At 40.7% G+C, this 20,265-nt stretch overlaps 1 protein-coding gene across 1 annotated transcript in view; it reads left to right on the top strand.

Moving 5' to 3' along the window:
- LOC117077858 (glutamate receptor 3-like) overlaps positions 1–20,265 on the top strand; it is a 334,953-nt gene that overhangs the window by 133,402 nt on the left and 181,286 nt on the right. Inside the window, 1 exon segment of the mRNA XM_033201429.1 lies at positions 19,916–20,103. Within this exon segment, the coding sequence (XP_033057320.1) occupies positions 19,916–20,103 (188 nt within the window).

The following is a 20,265-nucleotide window of genomic DNA, read 5'->3' as shown; positions in this document are numbered from 1 at the left end:
CAAACCATTTTGTCTTTCTGGGCTTCAGTTTCTTATTGGTACAATGAAGAGATTGGGACCATCACTGATTCTGGCTCTCATATTTTTTTTTATTATACTTTAAGTTCTAGGGTACATGTGCACAACGTGCAGGTTTGTTACATATGTATATATGTGCCATGTTGGTGTGCTGCACCCATTAACTCATCTTTTACATTGGGCATATCTCCTAATGCTATCCCTCCCCCCGCCCCCCGCCCCACAATAGGCCCCGGTGTGTGATGTTCCCCTTCCTGTGTCCAAGTGATCTCATTGTTCAATTCCCACATATGAGTGAGAACATGCAGTGTTTGGTTTTCTGTTCTTGTGATAGTTTGCTGAGAATGATGGTTTCCAGCTGCATCCATGTCCCTACAAAGGACATGAACTCATCCTTTTATATGGCTGCATAGTATTCCATGGTGTATATGTATCTGGTTCTCATATTTGAGAATTCTGAGAAACTTGGAAGAACTCTGTCCACCACAAACAGTCTGACTTCTCTGCAGCTCACACAAGATTCAGCCACTCTTTCTGGAACCCAAGGCCTTGACAACATTAGCCTATAACCCTCCTCCATACTGCCAAATTCACCCTCATATCCCCATTGGAAAAACTCAATTGAAAGTAAACAACTAATCAAAGTGAGTGGATCTTGGGGGTGTTCTATGTGGTTTCTTTAGTATGGTGGATGGCACATGAAAATACTTATCTTGTGAGTTTTGAACCCCATTTTGGGTGTTTCCCAAGCAGATTTTAAACCATAGTATTAAGTCAAAAAGAACTTTCTTCCTCAAGAGAACAGCTTGCTCTCTGTTGTCCTCAGGACTGTATCTTTGGCTCCTCTGTATCCTCTAGGCAAGAGTTTGCCCTTAATATTACATTGACAGCCTTCCAATAGTATTAGGATCAAGGAGTCTCAGCACCCTGGCAGGCACAGCAGGCAGAATAAGCTACAGTCCTTTGTATTCAGATCCAGACCCTTTTCATCTTTCGCATACATTCACCCCCACATCCTTCCCCCTTTTCCTTCTCACTGGTAACCATCATTCATACCTCACACCCAAAACTCAGAAATGTTAAGAGGTTTGTCTTGGCCTTGCTTTCTAAAAATTGAGAATGCTGAAGAATGTTCCCAGATAAGTGACTTGCCTGATGAGAAGCCTTTTGCTTAGTGGAATCTAAACACATACTTTCTAAGCTCAAGTCTCACTTCAGTCAATTCACTTTAGAAGTCCATAGGCACAGGCCACAATGTGAACTACTCTGCACAGAAGTCCAGAGTATGGATGCTCAATATAAAATATACTCACTTCTGGGAATCTCTTCAAAGTTCATCTTCTGCTGGAGAAGGTGTAGCAGGGTAGGTAGTCATCTTCTTTGTAGTCACTAGGTTCCATGTGGAATAAATGGGACCTAGGAAGAAGATGTACCGTTGCTGACTGGTAGCACTCCTTCCTCCAACCCATAAGTGAAGCCCCCTTTTAATCATGCATAAGGCCTTCCCCCTACTGCCACCCAAATAGGGCTGGCAAGTGCATTCTCTGGTTGCAATCTATGGTCAGCTCTCTGCCCCAGGTACCCATAAAGTGCCTACTAACATCCACATCACTCACTACTTGTTCTCTAGGAGACTCAGTCACGTGATCAGAGCTGGAAATTACTGATTTCAAAGGGATTAAAATGCCAGGTGAGGAAATGTTATGCAAGAAACCCTATTAATGGGCATGATTAATCATCACATGGCATCTGTTAAGAACTCAACAGTCCATGGAGAAACTTTGAGATGACTCCTGTCCTCTGTGAGTTTGTATCGCAGGCAGTCTATCCCAGAATGATTATTTAGATACCAAACAGAAACATGAAGGAATTATGCACAATCATTGTAGTATCCCCTTTAATCCAAACCCCAGTTGCTTTCTGTTATTCTTATTTTTTTATTTTTTATATCAGATCTTGTGTGGGAGAGGATCACAGGCTTGCCTATTCTGCTTTTCCCAGATGTTAAGTAAATCTACTCCAGATGGTCTTCTAAATATCTTTTCAGCTGGCAAAGCAAAGCAAGTTTACTTTCACTCAATGAAACTGACATATCTATTTGGGCATGTTTTCTTGGCTCACAGAGAGGAGAATGGAACTACATAATTCACCAACAGGGAGATAAAGTTCAAATAAGGAACAAGATGAAAGAGGAAAATGGAAAAGGCATTACATGCATTGCCAGCTTCAGAGCCAAAGTTACACTTGACAAGTAGTCAGTAGTTGCCTCCTGAAGTGAGCTATTGGAGTACTTGGAATGCCTCAAGTAAGATATTGGGGTACCTGGTACCTCAAGTTGCCAAACAATACTTGATCAATCATTTACTGTTGTCTACAATTTGCCCCTATATTGTAAGTCCTGATTCTAATTTTAAAACATACATCCTTCATGAAGGAGTTCACAATTGAAGCTGTTAACAGTCATGGACAGTCTAGTGTAAGAGTTTCATTTGGACTGAGAGACAATTTGTATTGGGAGAGAGGAAAAAGCATAAAGAACTGGGAAACTGGGGGCACCTTCTATTCAATGATTCCACAAATTAGCCAAGTACTCATCCTAATAATGCAGCTCCAAGGAGAGGAAGATTTGCAGAGGGTCAGCTCTTAATTAAAGGAAAATTTAAACAAACACAATTATGAGGAATGGAAGCCTCGGGGAAATATTAATTTGCTAAGGGTAAATTAAGGACTGAATGTGGGTGAATATTTGTCTTTACCTTGTTCCATAAAATTCACAGACTGACATCCATATGCAAATATAAAGGGGTTCTTGATCTTCCCATATCAAACTCTTCACACACAGAACAGTTTCTGCATTAGCATCTCAAATTTAGACAATCACTATATTGATTTTGATGGAAAATAAAAGGGTTTAAATCAAGTTAAAACAAAAACAAACAACAAAATGTGGATTCAAATGTATTATAGGAGTCTTTCCAGGAATTATTTTTAAATGAAAGTATACTGTGTGATATGAATAATCATAACCTGAAGTATTGGCTCTGAGTTCAGATTTTTGTATATCAGGTTTCTGAGATGTGGGAAAACATACCATGAAATAACTAAATTGGGCTCATCATCTTTCTCTTTCCTCTGCCTCTACTTTTTCTTTACTTCTGTCTCAGAAACCACCTTCACACTCCATATCTAGCTTCCCCATTGCTTTATTTGGCCACAGTATGCAAGGGAAATTTATTGGAAATTCCATGGAGACCAAAGACGTTGCAAGAAATGGAAAGAGTGGTTGGCATAAGTTTGGGTTTAAAGCCCAGGTAAGCACTAGAATAAGAGTAGAAGAGCAAATTTTGGTCAGGCACAGTGGCTCACACCTGTAATCCCAGCATTTTGGGAAGCCTAGGCAGGTGGATTGCTTAAGCCCCAGAGTTTCAGACCAGCCTGGGCAACATAGCAAGACCCCATCTCTAAAAATAAAAAGCAAATTTTATTCACCATTCATGTGATTTTTGGATGAAGAATATTAATTCCATTAAAATGTCAAACTTTTATTCATGAAAATGTATCATAAACATTAAAAGTAAAATAAACTGGATTAAATATATGGCATATGTCAAGACACTTAATGTCAATGTATAAAGGCTCTTATAAATCAATAAGAAAGACATTAACATCACTAAAAAGTTGAACAAAGGAATAAACAGGCAGTACTCGAAATAATGAATAAACTTGGACAAAAAAAAAAAATGCCACTAGCTTACTAATAAGAAATGCTAACAAAAAAGAGAACCCTCTTTATTCACCTACCAAATGGGCAAATATATTGTTCAGTGCTGGCAAGGGGGCAGAGAGACAAGTACTCTCATAACTGCTTATGGGAACTTAAAGTGGGACAACCTTTCTGGAGGGCAATTTGGCAGTATGTATCAAGAGCCTTAAACATGTCCGTAAATGTTTGGCCCAGTATTCCTACTTTGAGACATTTATTCTATGAAAATAATTAGAGATGCTGTATGAGTGTTGTCAGCACAGCATTACTCATAATAAGGAGAGATTGGAAAAAATTGAAATGTTCATGTTTGGGATATTGTTGAAGATGGCCGAATAGGAACAGCTCCAGTCTCCAACTCCCAGCGCGAGTGACACAGAAGACCGGTGATTTCTGCATTTTCAACTGAGGTACTGGGGTCATCTCTCTAGGGAGTGCCAGACAATCGGTGCTGGTCAGCTGCTGCAGCCTGACCAGCATGAGCTTAAGCAGGGCGAGGCATCGCCTCACCTGGAAGCGCAAGGGGGAAGGAAATCCGTTTTCCTAGCCAGGGGAACTGAGACACATAACACCTGGAAAATCGGGTAACTCCCACCCCAATACTGCCCGTTAAGGAAACAGGCACACCAGGAGAATATATCCCACACCTGGCCGGGAGGGTCCCACGCCCACGGAGCCTCCCTCACTGCTAACACAGCAGTCTGCGGCGATCTATCCGCAAGGTAGCAGCGAGGCTGGGGGAGGGGCGCCCGCCATTGCTGAGGCTTAAGTAGGTAAACAAAGCCGCTGGGAAGCTCGAACTGGGTGGAGCTCACAGCAGCTCAAGGAAACCTGCCTGTCTCTGTAGACTCCACCTCTGGGGACAGCCACAGCTGAGGTCCAATAGGGAAAGCAGCGGGGGCCGGTGCAGAGGCGAACGACTCTGTCTGACAGCTTTGGGGAGAGCCGTGGATCGCCCAACGCGGAGGTTGAGATCGAGAAGGGACAGACTGCCTGCTCAGGTGGGTCCCTGACCCCTGAGTAGCCTAGCTGGGAGACATCCCCCACTAGGGGCAGTCTGACACCCCACACCTCACAGGGTGGAGTCATCCCTGAGAGGAAACTTCCAAAGGAAGAATCAGACAGGTACACTCGCTGTTCAGCAATATTCTATCTTCGGCAACCTTTGCTGCTGATACCCAGGCAAACAGGGTCTGGAGTGGACCTCAAGCAATCTCCAACAGACCAACAGACAGTCCTTCTGACTGTCACACGGAAAACTATCAAACAGGAAGGACACTTACACAAAACCCCATCAGTACGTCACCGTCATCAAAGACCAGAGACAGATAAAACCACAAAGATGGGGAAGAAGCAGGGCAGAAAAGCTGGAAATTCAAAAAATAAGAGCGCATCTCCCCCTGCAAAGGAGCGCAGGCCATCGCCAGCAACGGATCAAAGCTGGTCAGAGAATGACTTTGACGAGATGAGAGAAGAAGGCTTCAGTCCATCAAACTTCTCAGAGCTAAAGGAGGAATTACGTACCCAGCGCAAAGAAACTAAAAATCTTGAAAAAAGAGTGGAAGAATTGACAGCTAGACTAATTAATGCAGAGAAGATCATAAACGAAATGACAGAGATGAAAACCATGACACGAGAAATACGTGACAAATGCACAAGCTTCAGTAACCGACTCGATCAACTGGAAGAAAGAGTATCAGCGATTGAGGATCAAATGAATGAAATGAAGCGAGAAGAGAAACCAAAAGAAAAAAAAAGAAGAAAAAGAAATGAACAAGCCTGCAAGAAGTATGGGATTATGTAAAAAGACCAAATCTACGTCTGATTGGGGTGCCTGAAAGTGAGGGGGAAAATGGAACCAAGTTGGAAAACACTCTTCAGGATATCATCCAGGAGAACTTCCCCAACCTAGTAGGGCAGGCCAACATTCAAATTCAGGAAATACAGAGAACGCCACAAAGATACTCCTCCAGAAGAGCAACTCCAAGACACATAATTGCCAGATTCACCAAAGTTGAAATGAAGGAAAAAATCTTAAGGGCAGCCAGAGAGAAAGGTCGGGTTACCCACAAAGGGAAGCCCATCAGACTAACAGCAGATCTCTCGGCAGAAACTCTACAAGCCAGAAGAGAGTGGGGGCCAATATTCAACGTTCTTAAAGAAAAGAATTTTCAACCCAGAATTTCATATCCAGCCAAACTAAGTTCATCAGTGAAGAGAGAAATAAAATCCTTTACAGATAAGCAAATGCTTAGAGATTTTGTCACCACCAGGCCTGCCTTACAAGAGACCCTGAAGGAAGCCCTAAACATGGAAAGGAACAACCGGTACCAGCCATTGCAAAAACATGCCAAAAGTAAAGACCATCGAGGCTAGGAAGAACTGCATCAACTAATGAGCAAAATAACCAGTTATATCATAATGACAGGATCAAGTTCACACATAACAAATTAACCTTAAATGTAAATGGACTAAATGCTCCAATTAAAAGACACAGACTGGCAAACTGGATCAAGAGTCAAGACCCATCAGTCTGCTGTATTCAGGAGACCCATCTCACATGCAGAGACATACATAGTCTCAAAATAAAGGGATGGAGGAAGATCTACCAGCAAATGGAGAACAAAAAAAAGCAGGGGTTGCAATCCTAGTCTCTGATAAAACAGACTTTAAACCATCAAAGATCAAAAGAGACAAAGAAGGCCATTACATAATGGTAAAGGGATCAATTCAACAGGAAGAGCTAACTCTCCTAAATATATATGCACCCAATACAGGAGCACCCAGATTCATAAAGCAAGTCCTTAGAGACCTACAAAGAGACTTAGACTCCCATACAATAATAATGGGAGACTTCAACACTCCACTGTCAACATTAGACAGATCAACGAGACAGAAAGTTAACAAGGATATCCAGGAATTGAACTCATCTCTGCGCCAAGGGGACCTAATAGACATCTATAGAACTCTCCACCCCAAATCAACAGAATATACATTCTTCTCAGCACCACATCGCACTTATTCCAAAATTGACCACATAATTGGAAGTAAAGCACTCCTCAGCAAATGTACAAGAACAGAAATTATAACAAACTGTCTCTCAGACCACAGTGCAATCAAACTAGAACTCAGGACTAAGAAACTCAATCAAAACCGCTCAACTACTACATGGAAACTGAACAACCTGCTCCTGAATGACTACTGGGTACATAACGAAATGAAAGCAGAAATAAAGATGTTCTTTGAAATCAATGAGAACAAAGATACAACATACCAGAATCTCTGGGACACATTTAAAGCAGTGTGTAGAGGGAAATTTATAGCACTAAATGCCCACAAGAGAAAGCAGGAAAGATCTAAAATTGACACTTAACATCACAATTAAAAGAACTAGGGAGGCAAGAGCAAACACATTCAAAAGCTAGCAGAGGCAAGAAATAACTAAGATCAGAGCAGAACTGAAGGAGATAGAGTCACAAAAAACCTCCAAAAAATCAATGAATCCGGGAGTGGTTTTTTGAAAAGATCAACAAAATTGACAGACCGCTAGCAAGACTAATAAAGAAGAAAAGAGAGAGGAATCAAATAGACGCAATAAAAAATGATAAAGGGGATATCACCACCGACCCCACAGAAATACAAACAACCATCAGAGAATACTATAAATGCCTCTATGCAAATCAACTAGAAAATCTAGAAGCAATGGATAATTTCCTGGACACTTACACTCTCCAAGACTGAACCAGGAAGAATGAATCCCTGAATAGACCAATAACAGGCTCTGAAATTGAGGCAACAATTAATAGCCTACCCACCAAAAAAAGTCCAGGACCAGATGGATTCACAGCTGAATTCTACCAGAGGTACAAGGAGGAGCTGGTACCATTCCTTCTGAAACTATTCCAATCAATAGAAAAAGAGGGAATCCTCCCTAACTCATTTTATGAGGCCAACATCATCCTGATACCAAAGCCTGGCAGAGACACAACAAAAAAGAGAATTTTAGACCAATATCCTGATGAACATCGATGCAAAAATTCTCAATAAAATACTGGCAAACCGGATTCAGCAGCACATCAAAAAGCTTATCCACCATGATCAAGTGGGCTTCATCCCTGGGATGCAAGGCTGGTTCAACATTCGCAAATCAATAAACGTAATCCAGCATATAAACAGAACCAAAGACAAGAACCACATGATTATCTCAATAGATGCAGAAAAGGCTTTTGACAAAATTCAACAGCCCTTTATGCTAAAAACGCTCAATAAATTCGGTATTGATGGAACGTACCTCGAAATAATAAGAGCTATTTACGACAAACCCACAGCTAATATCATACTGAATGGGCAAACACTGGAAAAATTCCCTTTGAAAACTGGCACAAGACAGGGATGCCCTCTCTCACCACTCCTATTCAACATAGTGTTGGAAGTTCTGGCTAGGGCAATCAGGCAAGAGAAAGAAATCAAGGGTATCCAGTTAGGAAAAGAAGAAGTCAAATTGTCCCTGTTTGCAGATGACATGATTGTATATTTAGAACACCCCATCGTCTCAGCCCAAAATCTCCTTAAGCTGATAAGCAACTTCAGCAAAGTCTCAGGATACAAAATGAATGTGCAAAAATCACAAGCATTCTTATACACCAGTAACAGACAAGCAGAGAGCCAAATCAGGAATGAAATTCCATTCACAATTGCTTCAAAGAGAATAAAATACCTAGGAATCCAGCTTACAAGGGATGTCAAGGACCTCTTCAAGGAGAACTACAAACCACTGCTCAGTGAAATCAAAGAGGACACAAACAAATGGAAGAACATACCATGCTCATGGATAGGAAGAATCAATATCATGAAAATGGCCATACTGCCCAAGGTTATTTATAGATTCAATGCCATCCCCATCAAGCTACCATGACTTTCTTCACAGAATTGGAAAAAAACGGCTTTAAAGTTCATATGGAACCAAAAAAGAGCCCGCATTGCCAAGACAATCCTAGGTCAAAAGGACAAAGCTGGAGGTGTCACGCTACCTGACTTCAAACTATACTACAAGACTACGGTAACCAAAACAGCATGGTACTGGTACCACAACAGAGAAATAGACCAATGGAACAGAACAGAGTCCTCAGAAATAAACCACACATCTACAGCCATCTGATCTTTGACAAACCTGAGAGAAACAAGAAATGGGGAAAGGATTCCCTATTTAATAAATGGGGCTGGGAAAGTTGGCTAGCCATAAGTAGAAAGCTGAAACTGGGCCGGGCGCGTGGCTCAAGCCTGTAATCCAGCACTTTGGGAGGCCGAGACGGGCGGATCACAAGGTCAGGAGATCGAGACCATCCTGGCTAATACGGTGAAACCCGTCTCTACTTAAAAATACAAAAAACTAGCCGGGCGACGAGGCGGGCGCTGTAGTCCCAGCTACTCGGGAGGCTGAGGCAGGGAATGGTGTAAACCCGGGAGGCGGGTTGCAGTGAGCTGAGATCGGGCCACTGCACTCCAGCCTGGGTGGCAGAGCAAGACTCCGTCTCAAAAAAAAAAAAAAAAAAAAAAAAAAAAAAAAAAAAAAAAGAAAGCTGAAACTGGATCCTTTCCTTACCCCTTATACGAAAATTAATTCAAGATGGATTAGAGACTTAAATGTTAGACCTAATACCATAAAAAACCTAGAAGAAAATCTAGGTAGTACCATTCAGGACATAGGATGGGCAAGGACTTCATGTCTAAAACACCAAAAGCAACAGCAGCAAAAGCAAAATTGACAAATGGGATCTCATTAAACTAAAGAGCTTTTGCACAGCTAAAGAAACTACCATCAGAGTGAACAGGCAACCTACAGAATGGGAGAAAATTTTTGCAACCTACTCATCTGACAAAGGGCTAATATCCAGAATCTACAAAGAACTCAAACAAATATACAAGAAAAAAAAACAACACCCATCAAAAGTGGGGAAAGGATATGAACAGACATTTCTCAAAAGAAGACATCCATACAGCCAACAGACACATGAAAAAATGCTCGTCATCACTCGCCATCAGACAAATGCAAATCAAAACCACAATGAGATACCATCTCACACCAGTTAGAATGGCAATCATTAAGAAGTCAGGAAACAATAGATGTTGGAGAGGATGTGGAGAAATAGGAACACTTTTACACTGTTGGTGGGATTGTAAACTAGTTCAACCATTATGGAAAACAGTATGGCGATTCCTCAAGGATCTAGAACTAGATGTACCATATGACCCAGCCATCCCATACTGGGTATATACCCAAAGGATTATAAATACTCTACTACAAAGACACATGCACACGTATGTTATTGCGGCACTATTCACAATAGCAAAGACTTGGAATCAACCCAAATGTCCATCAGTGACAGACTGGATTAAGAAAATGTGGCACATATACACCATGGAATACTATGCAGCCATAAAAAAGGATGAGTTTGTGTCCTTTGTAGGGACATGGATGCAGCTGGAAACCATCATTCTTAGCAAACTATCACAAGAAGAGAAAACCAAACACCGCATGTTCTCACTCATAGGTGGGAACTGAACAATGAGATCACTTGGACTCGGGAAGGGGAACATCACACACTGGGGCCTATCATGGGGAGGGGGGAGGAGGGAGGGATTGCATTGGGGAGTTATACATGATATAAACGTTATGCACATGTACCCTAGAACTTAAAGTATAATAAAAATAAAATAAATAATAAAAATAAAAAAAAAAGAAATGTTCATGTTATAGAATAGTTAAATAAGTTACAATATATCTAAAGGTTGGAATACTATGTCATCATTAAAACTCATGTTTGAAAATGTTTAATAACAAGAAATGTTCATAATATAATGCTAGATTTTTAAAAGGCAGGACACATATACAGTCATGCACCACACAATGGCATTTTAGTCAATGACAGACCCCATATATGACAGTGGTCCCATAAAATTATAATACTATACTTTTACTTGTCATTTCTGTGCTTAGATATGTTTAGATACACAAATATTTAACATTGTGCTACAGTTGCCTACTGTATTAGTTCATTTTCATGCTGCTGATAAAGACATACCTGAAACTGGGAACAAAAAGAAATTTAATTGGACTTACAGTTCCACATGGCTGGGGAGGCCTCAGAATTATGGCAGGAGGAAAAAGGCACTTCTTACATGGTGGCAGCAAGAAAAAATGAGGAGGAAGCAAAAGCAGAAACCTCTGATAAACCCATCAGATCTCTTGAGACTTATTCACTATCATGAGAATAGGATAAGAAAGACCAGACCCCATGATCCAATTAACTCCCCCTGGGCCCCTCCCACAACACAGGGAAATTCTAGGAGATACAATTTAAGTTGAGATTTGGGTGGGGACACAGCCAAACCATATCATTCTGCCCTGGCCTCTCCAAATCTCATGTCCTCACATTTCAAAACCAATCATGCCTTCCCAATAGTCCCCCAAAGTCTTAACTCATTTCAGCATTAATCCAAAAGTCCACAGTCCAAAGTCTCATCTGAGACAGGCAAGTCCCTTCCACCTATGAACCTGTAAAATCAAAAGCAAGCTAGTTACTTCCTAGATACAATGAAGGTACAGGTATTTTGTAAATACAGCCATCCTAAATGGGAGAGATTGGCCAAAACAAAGGGGCTACCGGGCCCATGCAAGTCGAAAATCCAGCAGGGCAGTCAAATTTTAAAGCTCAAAAATGATCTCCTTTGACTCAAGGTCACACTGATGCAAGAGGTGGGTTCCCATGGTCTTGGGCAGCTCCACCCCTGTGGCTTTGCAGGGTACAACCTCCCTCCCAGCTGCTTTCATGGGCTAGTATTTAGTGTCTGTGGCTTTTCCAGCTGCACAGTGCAAGCTGTCAGTGGATCTACCATTCTGGGGTCTGGAGGATGGTGCTTCTCTTCTCACAGCTCCATTAGGCAGTGCCCCAGTAGGGACGCTGTGTGGCGGCTCTGACTCCACATTTCCCTTCTGCATTGCCCTAGCAGAGGTTCTCCATGAGGGCCCTGCCCCTGCAGCAAACTTTTGCCCGGGCATCCAGGCATTTCCATACATCTGAAATCTAGGCAAAGGTTTCGAAACCTCAATTCTTGACTTCTATGCAGCCACAGGCTCAACACCACATGGAAACTGCCAAGGTTTGGGGCTTCCACCCTCTGAAGCCACAGCCTGAGCTCCACGTTGGCCCCTTTCAGCCATGACTGGAGCAGCTAGGACACAGGGTACCAAGTCCCTGGGCTGCACATAGCACAGGGACCCTGGGCCTGGCCCACAAAACCACTTTTTTCTTCCTGGGTCTCTGGGTCTGTGATGGGAGGGTCTGCCATGAAGGTCTCTGACATGGCCTGGAGACATTTTCCCCATGGTCTTGGGGATTAACATTAGACTCCTTGCTACTTATGCAAATTTCTGCAGCCCGGTTGAATTTCTCCTCAAAAAAATGTTTTTTTCTTGTCTACTGCATCATCAGGCTGCAAATTTTATGAACTTTAATGCTCTGTTTCCCTTTAAAGATGGAATGCTTTTAACAGCACCCAAGTTTTAAATGCTTTGCTGCTTAGAAATTTCTTCTGCCAGATACCCTAAATCATCTCTCTCAAGTTCAAAGTTCCACAGATCTCTAGGGCAAGGGCGAAATGCCACCAGTCTCTTTGCTAAAACATAACAAGAGTCACCTTTGCTCCAGTTCCCAACAAGTTCCTCATCTCCATGTGAGACCACCTCAGCCTGGACCTTATTGTCCATCTCACTATCAGCATTTTTGTCAAAGCAATTCCACAAGTCTCTAGGAGGATCCAAACTTTCCCACATTTTCCTGTCTTCTTCTGAGCCCTCCAAACTGTTCCAGCCTCTGCCTGTTACCCAGTTTCAAAGTCGCTTCCACATTTTTGGGTATCTTTTCAGCAACGCCCCACTCTACTGGCACCAATTTACTGTATTTAGTTCGTTTTCACGCTGCTAATAAAGACATACCCGAAACTGGGAACAAAAAGACGTTTAATATGGTCATACAGTTCCACATGGCCGGGGAGGCCTCAGAATCATGGCAGGAGGCAAAAGGCACTTCTTACATGGCAGCGGCAAGGAAAAATGAGGAGGAAGCAAAAGCAAAAAACCCTGATAAATCCATCAGATCTTGTGAAACTTATTCAGTATCACAAGAATAGCACATGAAAGCCCAACCTTCATGATTCAATTACCTCCCTCTGGGCCCCTCCAACAACACAGGGGAATTCTGGGAGATATAATTCAAATTGAGGTTTGGGTGGGGATACAGCCAAACCATATCACCTACAGTATTCAGTACAGTAACATACTGTATGGGTTTGTATCCTAGGAGCAATAGGCTATGCCATATAGCCTAGGTGTGTAGGAGGCTACACACCTATACCATGTAGGTTTGTGGAATACACTCTATGATGTTTGCCACCTATGATGTTAGGTGACAAAATCACCTAACAACGCATTTCTCAGAACGTATCGCCATCGTTAAGTGATCCACGACTGCATTATTATCATTTTGCTAAAATAAAAAGTGTGAAGTCTATTTATATAAAATAGAATGGAAAGAGGGATAAAGTCACCTATGCTTTTTCTTTTAATTTTAGTACTTTCTATGTTTTTCCAAATGTCCAAACTGAACACATTAATTTTATACTTAGAGAGAAATATGCAGATGCTACTCAGAAGAGGAAGACATTTGTAAAGTGCTTTGAGTACATCTGGGTCTGCTTCCCACATACTGTACTCAAGGTTTCCAGATTCTTCATCTACCACAGGAAGAAGCCATTTGTAACCCTGGCCTGAGCCCTCCCTTCTTGCCTCTGTGTCTTTATTTGCTGATGTCTAGGTGGTATATAGTCCTTCTTGAAATATGCCTTTCTCACCCAGAACCTTTCTGCTGGTCATGAAGAACACCTCAGGAAAAAAAAAAAAAGAAAAGGCCTGCTTTAATATGCCACATTTGTATTGGGTAGCCCTTAGAATAGGTCAGTGATTCTCCACTCTGGCTGTACATGAGAATCCCCCAGGGAGATTAAAATAAAACAAAACAAAGCCCAGGAATCACTTTGAGAGATCATGATTTTATTGCTCCAGAGTAAGACTTGGTCATCCGTTTTTCATACTTCCTAGGGTGACTGTAATGTGCGACCAGCATTGAAAGCCACAGAGGTAGGTGAAGACACAGAAAAAGAAAGAAATGCTTTTTTCAGCTGATTTCAGTTGAGTAACATAGACAGGAATGGACACTAACCTTCTGGGGACCTGTCTCACTATTGTCTTCCCACTCCACTGGCCCCTGAGATACCCCATATCTACCAGCTGTTCATTTGTTAAACTCCATAAGATCATCAAGCACATCACTGACTTTCAAATTCATCATCTGAATGACCCCATAAGATGGGCAGACTCAAAAACAATGTTCACATTCTCTTCTGTTTTCCTTCTAAACTCATTCATGTTAAGGTCACTGCTAAAATGTACATGTGTTCGCTGAAAGGATAACACATTATGCCATTAGCTATTTTAATGTTGGCACCTGGAAAAGGTAAGGGTGCTGAGGGAATTGAGCATAGGATAGGAAAGTTTAATATGGGGAAAGAGGAAGAAAAAGACTGGGATTGGTAGTGATAGGCATACTCAAGGTACTGGGGAGACAGGGAAGCAAACATCAGGATGTTGTATGACATCAAAAAGAGGAGAGAAAAGGACATGAGGAATTAAGTTCTGTCCACACCAAAATGTTGCTAAGGGTCATCTTAAAATGAGAGCTATAAAGTAAGTTGGACATGATGCACTTGAAAGACCACTAAATTGGAAGCCAAGAGACTTGCTTACAGGGTCAATACTAGGGCAAGGTAAGTGAGGCTGCACTTGTGCAACCCTCAGAAAGTGCCTTCTTGAATTTTTACCCTAGGTGCTTCACCTGCCTCACGTTAGCTCCAGCTCTGCTTGCTTAGATTCCAGTCTCGCTTCTGATTCTAAACTAACTGTGGGATATTTGGCAAGTTACTTCCCCTGCCTAAGCACCGCCCCTCAAACTGAGAAGCTCCACTTTTACCTGTCTTAGATATTGAGCTCCATAAAAATTTCATTTGAAAAGAGTTACAGAGCTTTAAAAATTGTATCCTACTTCTCTGAGTCATCTGTAAGAGTACTAGCCTATAAGACTGTGGTTCTATGTCTAATAATTGTAAGCTACAGGAGTTTTCATGGGCCACTTTAAGCCTCTCTTTATCAACCTGAAAATATTGACAAGGTAATTTCTAGCACAGGCCCCTGGAAAAGTATTGAATTACCCTCTGGGAAAGACCAACTTGCCTCTCTAGAACATTTCAAGAGGGTCAGTAAACCTGCTTGGGGCTTTGTGGCAAACCCTCTGAGAATCACAGCCAGGCACAAATTGCTATAAATGTCAACACTCATGAGAAGCCAGTTCATCAATATCAGCAACTCCCATCATTTTGGGGACTGTTAAAAGACCCCGTCAGAAGTACAAATGATGTGGGTCTGAGAGCTCTGGTACAGATTCACAGCTGACAGCAGGTGGTGATAGTCCCTGCTGGAAGATGCACAACAGAAACAAAATTATCCTCAACTATATTTCCTTGGGTATCTTTATTATGAACTTCCATATGTCAATATCCTATTTATTGTTCTTCTGTGTCTTCAGATCAAATACTAAATGTGTTCGGCATGGAGTGGTTTTTCACTTGTTTATACATTGAACAAAATCCTGGCCTTCTTTCCCCTGTGAAAATGATTTTGACAATTATATATTTGAGATCTTTTTGTATCTGATGCTATCCCTGTCATGAGATCAATGTTATAGTCACAGATGAACCCCCCAGAAACAAACTGAAATAGAGATTCACATGCAAGAAGTCTATTGGCTGGTACTCTCATTATCAACAATTGTGGGAAGAAGAGAAGGACGCAGGTTTGGGCACAAAGAGAAAATGAGCTATGGTGCAGTCATAACAAAGCCTCAGCTCCCTTCAGGGAGCTCTGAAGTTAGGATGACTTACCTTTAGAGTTACCTCGCTGGGGGTATGAGGGTTGTGCCTTTCTATCCTGTGGCAATCAGTCACTGGATGCAGGATACCCCAGGAAGGGGTCATAACCTTAAGCTGCAACTTTTCCAACAACTGAAGGAGTAAGTTCTATGGTGCTGAAGGAGGATCTGGGTGGTACAGCACAGCATCCACCACACTACCCTTTACCAACATTGTCACATCTTATTTGCCAAGAGTAGCCCAATCACCACTCCAGTAGGATTAAATTGGTCATAGCTGCAGCCCAGTTCTTCATCCATAATTTCCTTCTCACTCCTTGCCACAAACTATGTTATATTGGTATAATGCAGATAACAATCTAGCATTCACCCACTTACCTATATGGTAACTACCATTCTTTAAAATGAGGAAGAAGAGGACAGTGGATAGCAACAGCAGTCTGGAATCAGAATGAGAGATTTTGCTGTTCAAATAAAAGTAGTTTTTACTGTTGCAAAATTGAGCACGTTAAAACTCACAGAGAGTGGATGACAATTCTGAAGCTGCTAAAACAGCAGGCTTATTTTTACAAAGTCAAGGGTTTGTTATGTACCTCCCCTCCTACAAGCACCAATGCCTGTTTTTTCTCTGCATCCTGAGTCAAATTTTTCTTTTCTTCTCCCTCAAGTGCATATTTACTCTGTTTGGTCAGCTTCATCAGGAAACAGTCAAACTACAATAAATTAGGTATGAAAACAAATAAAAGTTTTTCTTGGGCTGCTCAGTGACAGGTACTGAGCTGAGGTGACCATTCCCCCCAGGGTTCTATAGTACACAGTCACATGCTTAAGTAAACACAGAGAAGGTCTGCATGGTAAAAGACACTGCAATATTCAGCCACAGTTCTGACTTGCTCAAAAAATGTGAGCAAGGCTCAGAGCCCAGGAGGCTCCAGACATGCTCTCATTAAAAAGCAGTGTGCTTTTTCTACTTAATTTTTGAATAGGTAATACATTCACATGGTTCAAAGAACAAAAGTATAAAAAGATCTGTAAGTCACTGTTTAGTAAAATGCCTCTCATTTGTGGCAGTGTGAAGCCTACAAAGGAGCTCTCATCTATCATCTATGTCTTCCAGAAGCGTATGTTCTGAGAGGACAGCACGAGTTGTACTTCTTTTTAATCTTTATTGTTATTGTACTTACAGAAAATAATACTGCTTCTTGTAAAAGGGCCAAATTTTACATAAATAAATGACAGTGGAAATAAAACGTCTTGGTAATCCTACATCTCAGAGATAACTCTGCCAATTCCTTCAGATTTTTTCCATACTTATGGAAACATATAGTTTCTTCACAAAATAGAATTATAACATAAATGCTATTTTACAGCTTGTTTTTTCTATTACTACCTATTACACAATATATTATATATACTGCCCAAATCTTTTCTTGTTAGTGTATACAGATTCAGCTGTCTTTCAAACAATAACATAGTATTCTATGTGTATTTACTATAATTTCTTCATCCAGTTTTATTTTAAAATTTTAAATGTCTGTGATATAATTCTTTAAACCCATTTTCTCCATTGCTTATAATTAATTTACCGTGAATTTAAATCTACTCATTTCTGGAGAAATTAATGAGAAGTCAGTAAAGGAATTTTCATGGGCAAAGAAGATAATCCAGAAACGTCTGCAGGTGTAGTCAGATGTGCCTGTTAAGTGGACAGACAAGTGTGGCTGCCTGGAGTACTGAGTAAGTGAGTGAGGCCATTTTCCAGATTTGAATGAATTTGAAAATAGGGGAGAAGTGGGGACTGGAATAGGGTGAGGGATTAAACAAAGGGAGATAAAAGCAGGTTGGAATGGAATAAATCTTGACACATGGATGGTGTGTCTTTCCAGACGAAAGATTTTTATGGAGAGAACTGACATGTTTTAGTTGAATCCAAGCTTGATACTAATTAACAATATAATTTGGGTATTTAAAAATATTGGCAAAGGCTGCTAAAATAACAATGCACATCAAAGCAAGCAATAATCTCATTGTCATCCACACTGATCAGATCACACTGGAATTATTAGGACCAATAAAATATTGACAGATATCCATAGGATAGCGTGAACAGCGAGGGAACTTGTCATCATGCCATAAAAGTAACAGTGGAAGGACTGGGACATCTTTAGCCTGAGGAAAAGAATGTTAAGGGGAAACATGCTAACTGCCTTCAAAAATGTGAAGGACTGACACGTGCAAAAGGGGTTAAATTTGCTCTGTGTCATCCTAAATGGTGGAATAAGACCAATGAGTAGAGATTACGAGAAGGCTTGTTTTGATTCACACATGAACAGCTGTATTCTGCTAAAGGGCCTTTTAAAAAGTTTACTTTAAATATATTAAAGACTGTCCACTTTCATTAACATTATTATGTAGACAATGTTTCTTCATAAATAGTACAAAAATAAAATTCAACTCAGTCTTTGATGAAGTTTCATAAATTCTTAATTAGTGAGATTCAAAATAATGAGGCTTTATCGTACACTGCTTAAGAAAGATTTTCAATTGTCTTAATCTCTTTCTTCCTATGTTTATTTCTCAATCCATGCCTTGGCCTACCATGTCCCCTCAACTCCCACTGAAGCAGAAAGCACATCAACAACCCACATGAAAATGTAAATCTGAGAAATAAATATGCGTGGTGGTTTAAAAAGAGAAAGAATTAACATTTAAAGCAATGGTAATTTACTCTGATCTGTAATTTTGAGCTCCTGTGCTGTAATTGCTCATTTGGAAATTACCAAGTGCTTGGGTCTCATTTGTGATCTTCTTCCTGCATACACCCAGCACACAAAGGACTCATAATGACCGGCTGAGTCACTGCTGCCATCTCCCTGAAGCGTGCTCTTCAATGTCAATACCATTTTCTATGGTACAATGAAGAAATTCCGAACTGTAGCCTTCTTACACTAAAGGGTGAGCCCGAAACAGCACAGAACCTGGAATATGCTCAAAGGACATTGCAATCCTCTCCCATTCTCTTCTCCTCCAGTCATCAAATTGCTATGGCATGGATCATTTTGGCTTTGCAAATCATCCCCATCACCCACTCCCATTAGTCAATTCTTGAATATAAATGAAAAACTATTTAGGTTTATGGGATGAAATGAGCTGCTTTTGGCAATATCCCAATAAAATTATATCTATAGTTGAAGTATACTCAGATATGGATTCAAACCAGAAGCAAAACTACAGACACAATATAATATTAGAGACATGAATACTCTAAAAGACCAGCATGTAGAAAACTCTTGTGCTATTCTTATGGATCATACTTTAGATATTTTGTTCTTCCCAACTTCTTAAACCCTAACTCCAAAAAGGCTACCCAAAACTCAAGCATCAGATCTTTTATCTTTTTCTCATTCAGCATAGATCCAGGGTAGTAGCTAACAGTTATCTAATGTAAATTAGCTAAAAAGGAACTATGAATTCCTGGTAAATTTAATTGAGAAAGGGAAAGAATTCAGGAAAACTTAATATGACTGAACTTTTTCCATAATGTTGTGATCAAGAGCTCACGAGTATGATATCTTTCTTATAGACTGTCTTTTTTAGGTTTTCATTAAATTATTTTACTTGGGAGACATAATTTACGTTGTTGGATAGTCCTTCTATGTAAGGAGAAGCCATATTATAATGAGGCTCTATCTCTACTGAAATTATTTCTAATTTGCCAGAATGCTTATATAGAAGATGAAATAAATGAGCTCCAACTGCAGTAAGGAATTGCAGGCAGTTGTAAGAAGTCTTGATTTTATTCCATAGATATTTTGATAATGCATGTCAGTAAAAACAATTAGATAATATAATTAGCTGTGAGCTCTCATGTAGCCACTTGATGCCTGGTGCCCAAAAGTTGTAGAATCTTCTTTCCTTTACAACAGAATGAAAGTGCGAATTGTATGGAGGGTTAAGGCTGAGGTTATGAGTAAGCCTGCTTTCCATAATGGATAAGGTTCAAAGGCACCTGATGGACTGTGAATAGAAATTCAGTAGACCTTTAATACCTACAGAAAGATTTTTAAATCATTGAAGCTGTTTTTCCTTCCTTCAGGATTTTCCATCCTCCAAGCGATTATGGAAGCAGCCGTGCAAAACAACTGGCAAGTGACAGCAAGGTCTGTAGGAAACATAAAAGACGTCCAAGAATTCAGGCGCATCATTGAAGAAATGGACAGGAGGCAGGAAAAGCGATACCTGATTGACTGCGAAGTCGAAAGGATTAACACAATTTTGGAACAGGTACGTTTGAGATTTATTTCACCTCCAGCCAACATGTTAAATTATCAACCTGAGGCAGCTCCCATATCTGCTAATAAATTAAGTAGCCAACAGACTAAACGTGCCAACAGTTTTTGATAGTCTCTTTAATCTTTTTTTCCTCCCCGGTGGCTGCAGGGAAGA

Source organism: Trachypithecus francoisi, unplaced genomic scaffold (assembly GCF_009764315.1).
Source record: "Trachypithecus francoisi isolate TF-2019V2 unplaced genomic scaffold, Tfra_2.0 Lachesis_group6, whole genome shotgun sequence".
NCBI lineage: Eukaryota > Metazoa > Chordata > Mammalia > Primates > Cercopithecidae > Trachypithecus > Trachypithecus francoisi.
Note: the sequence above shows the minus strand (reverse complement) of the source record. Positions and strands in the feature narration are given on the sequence as shown.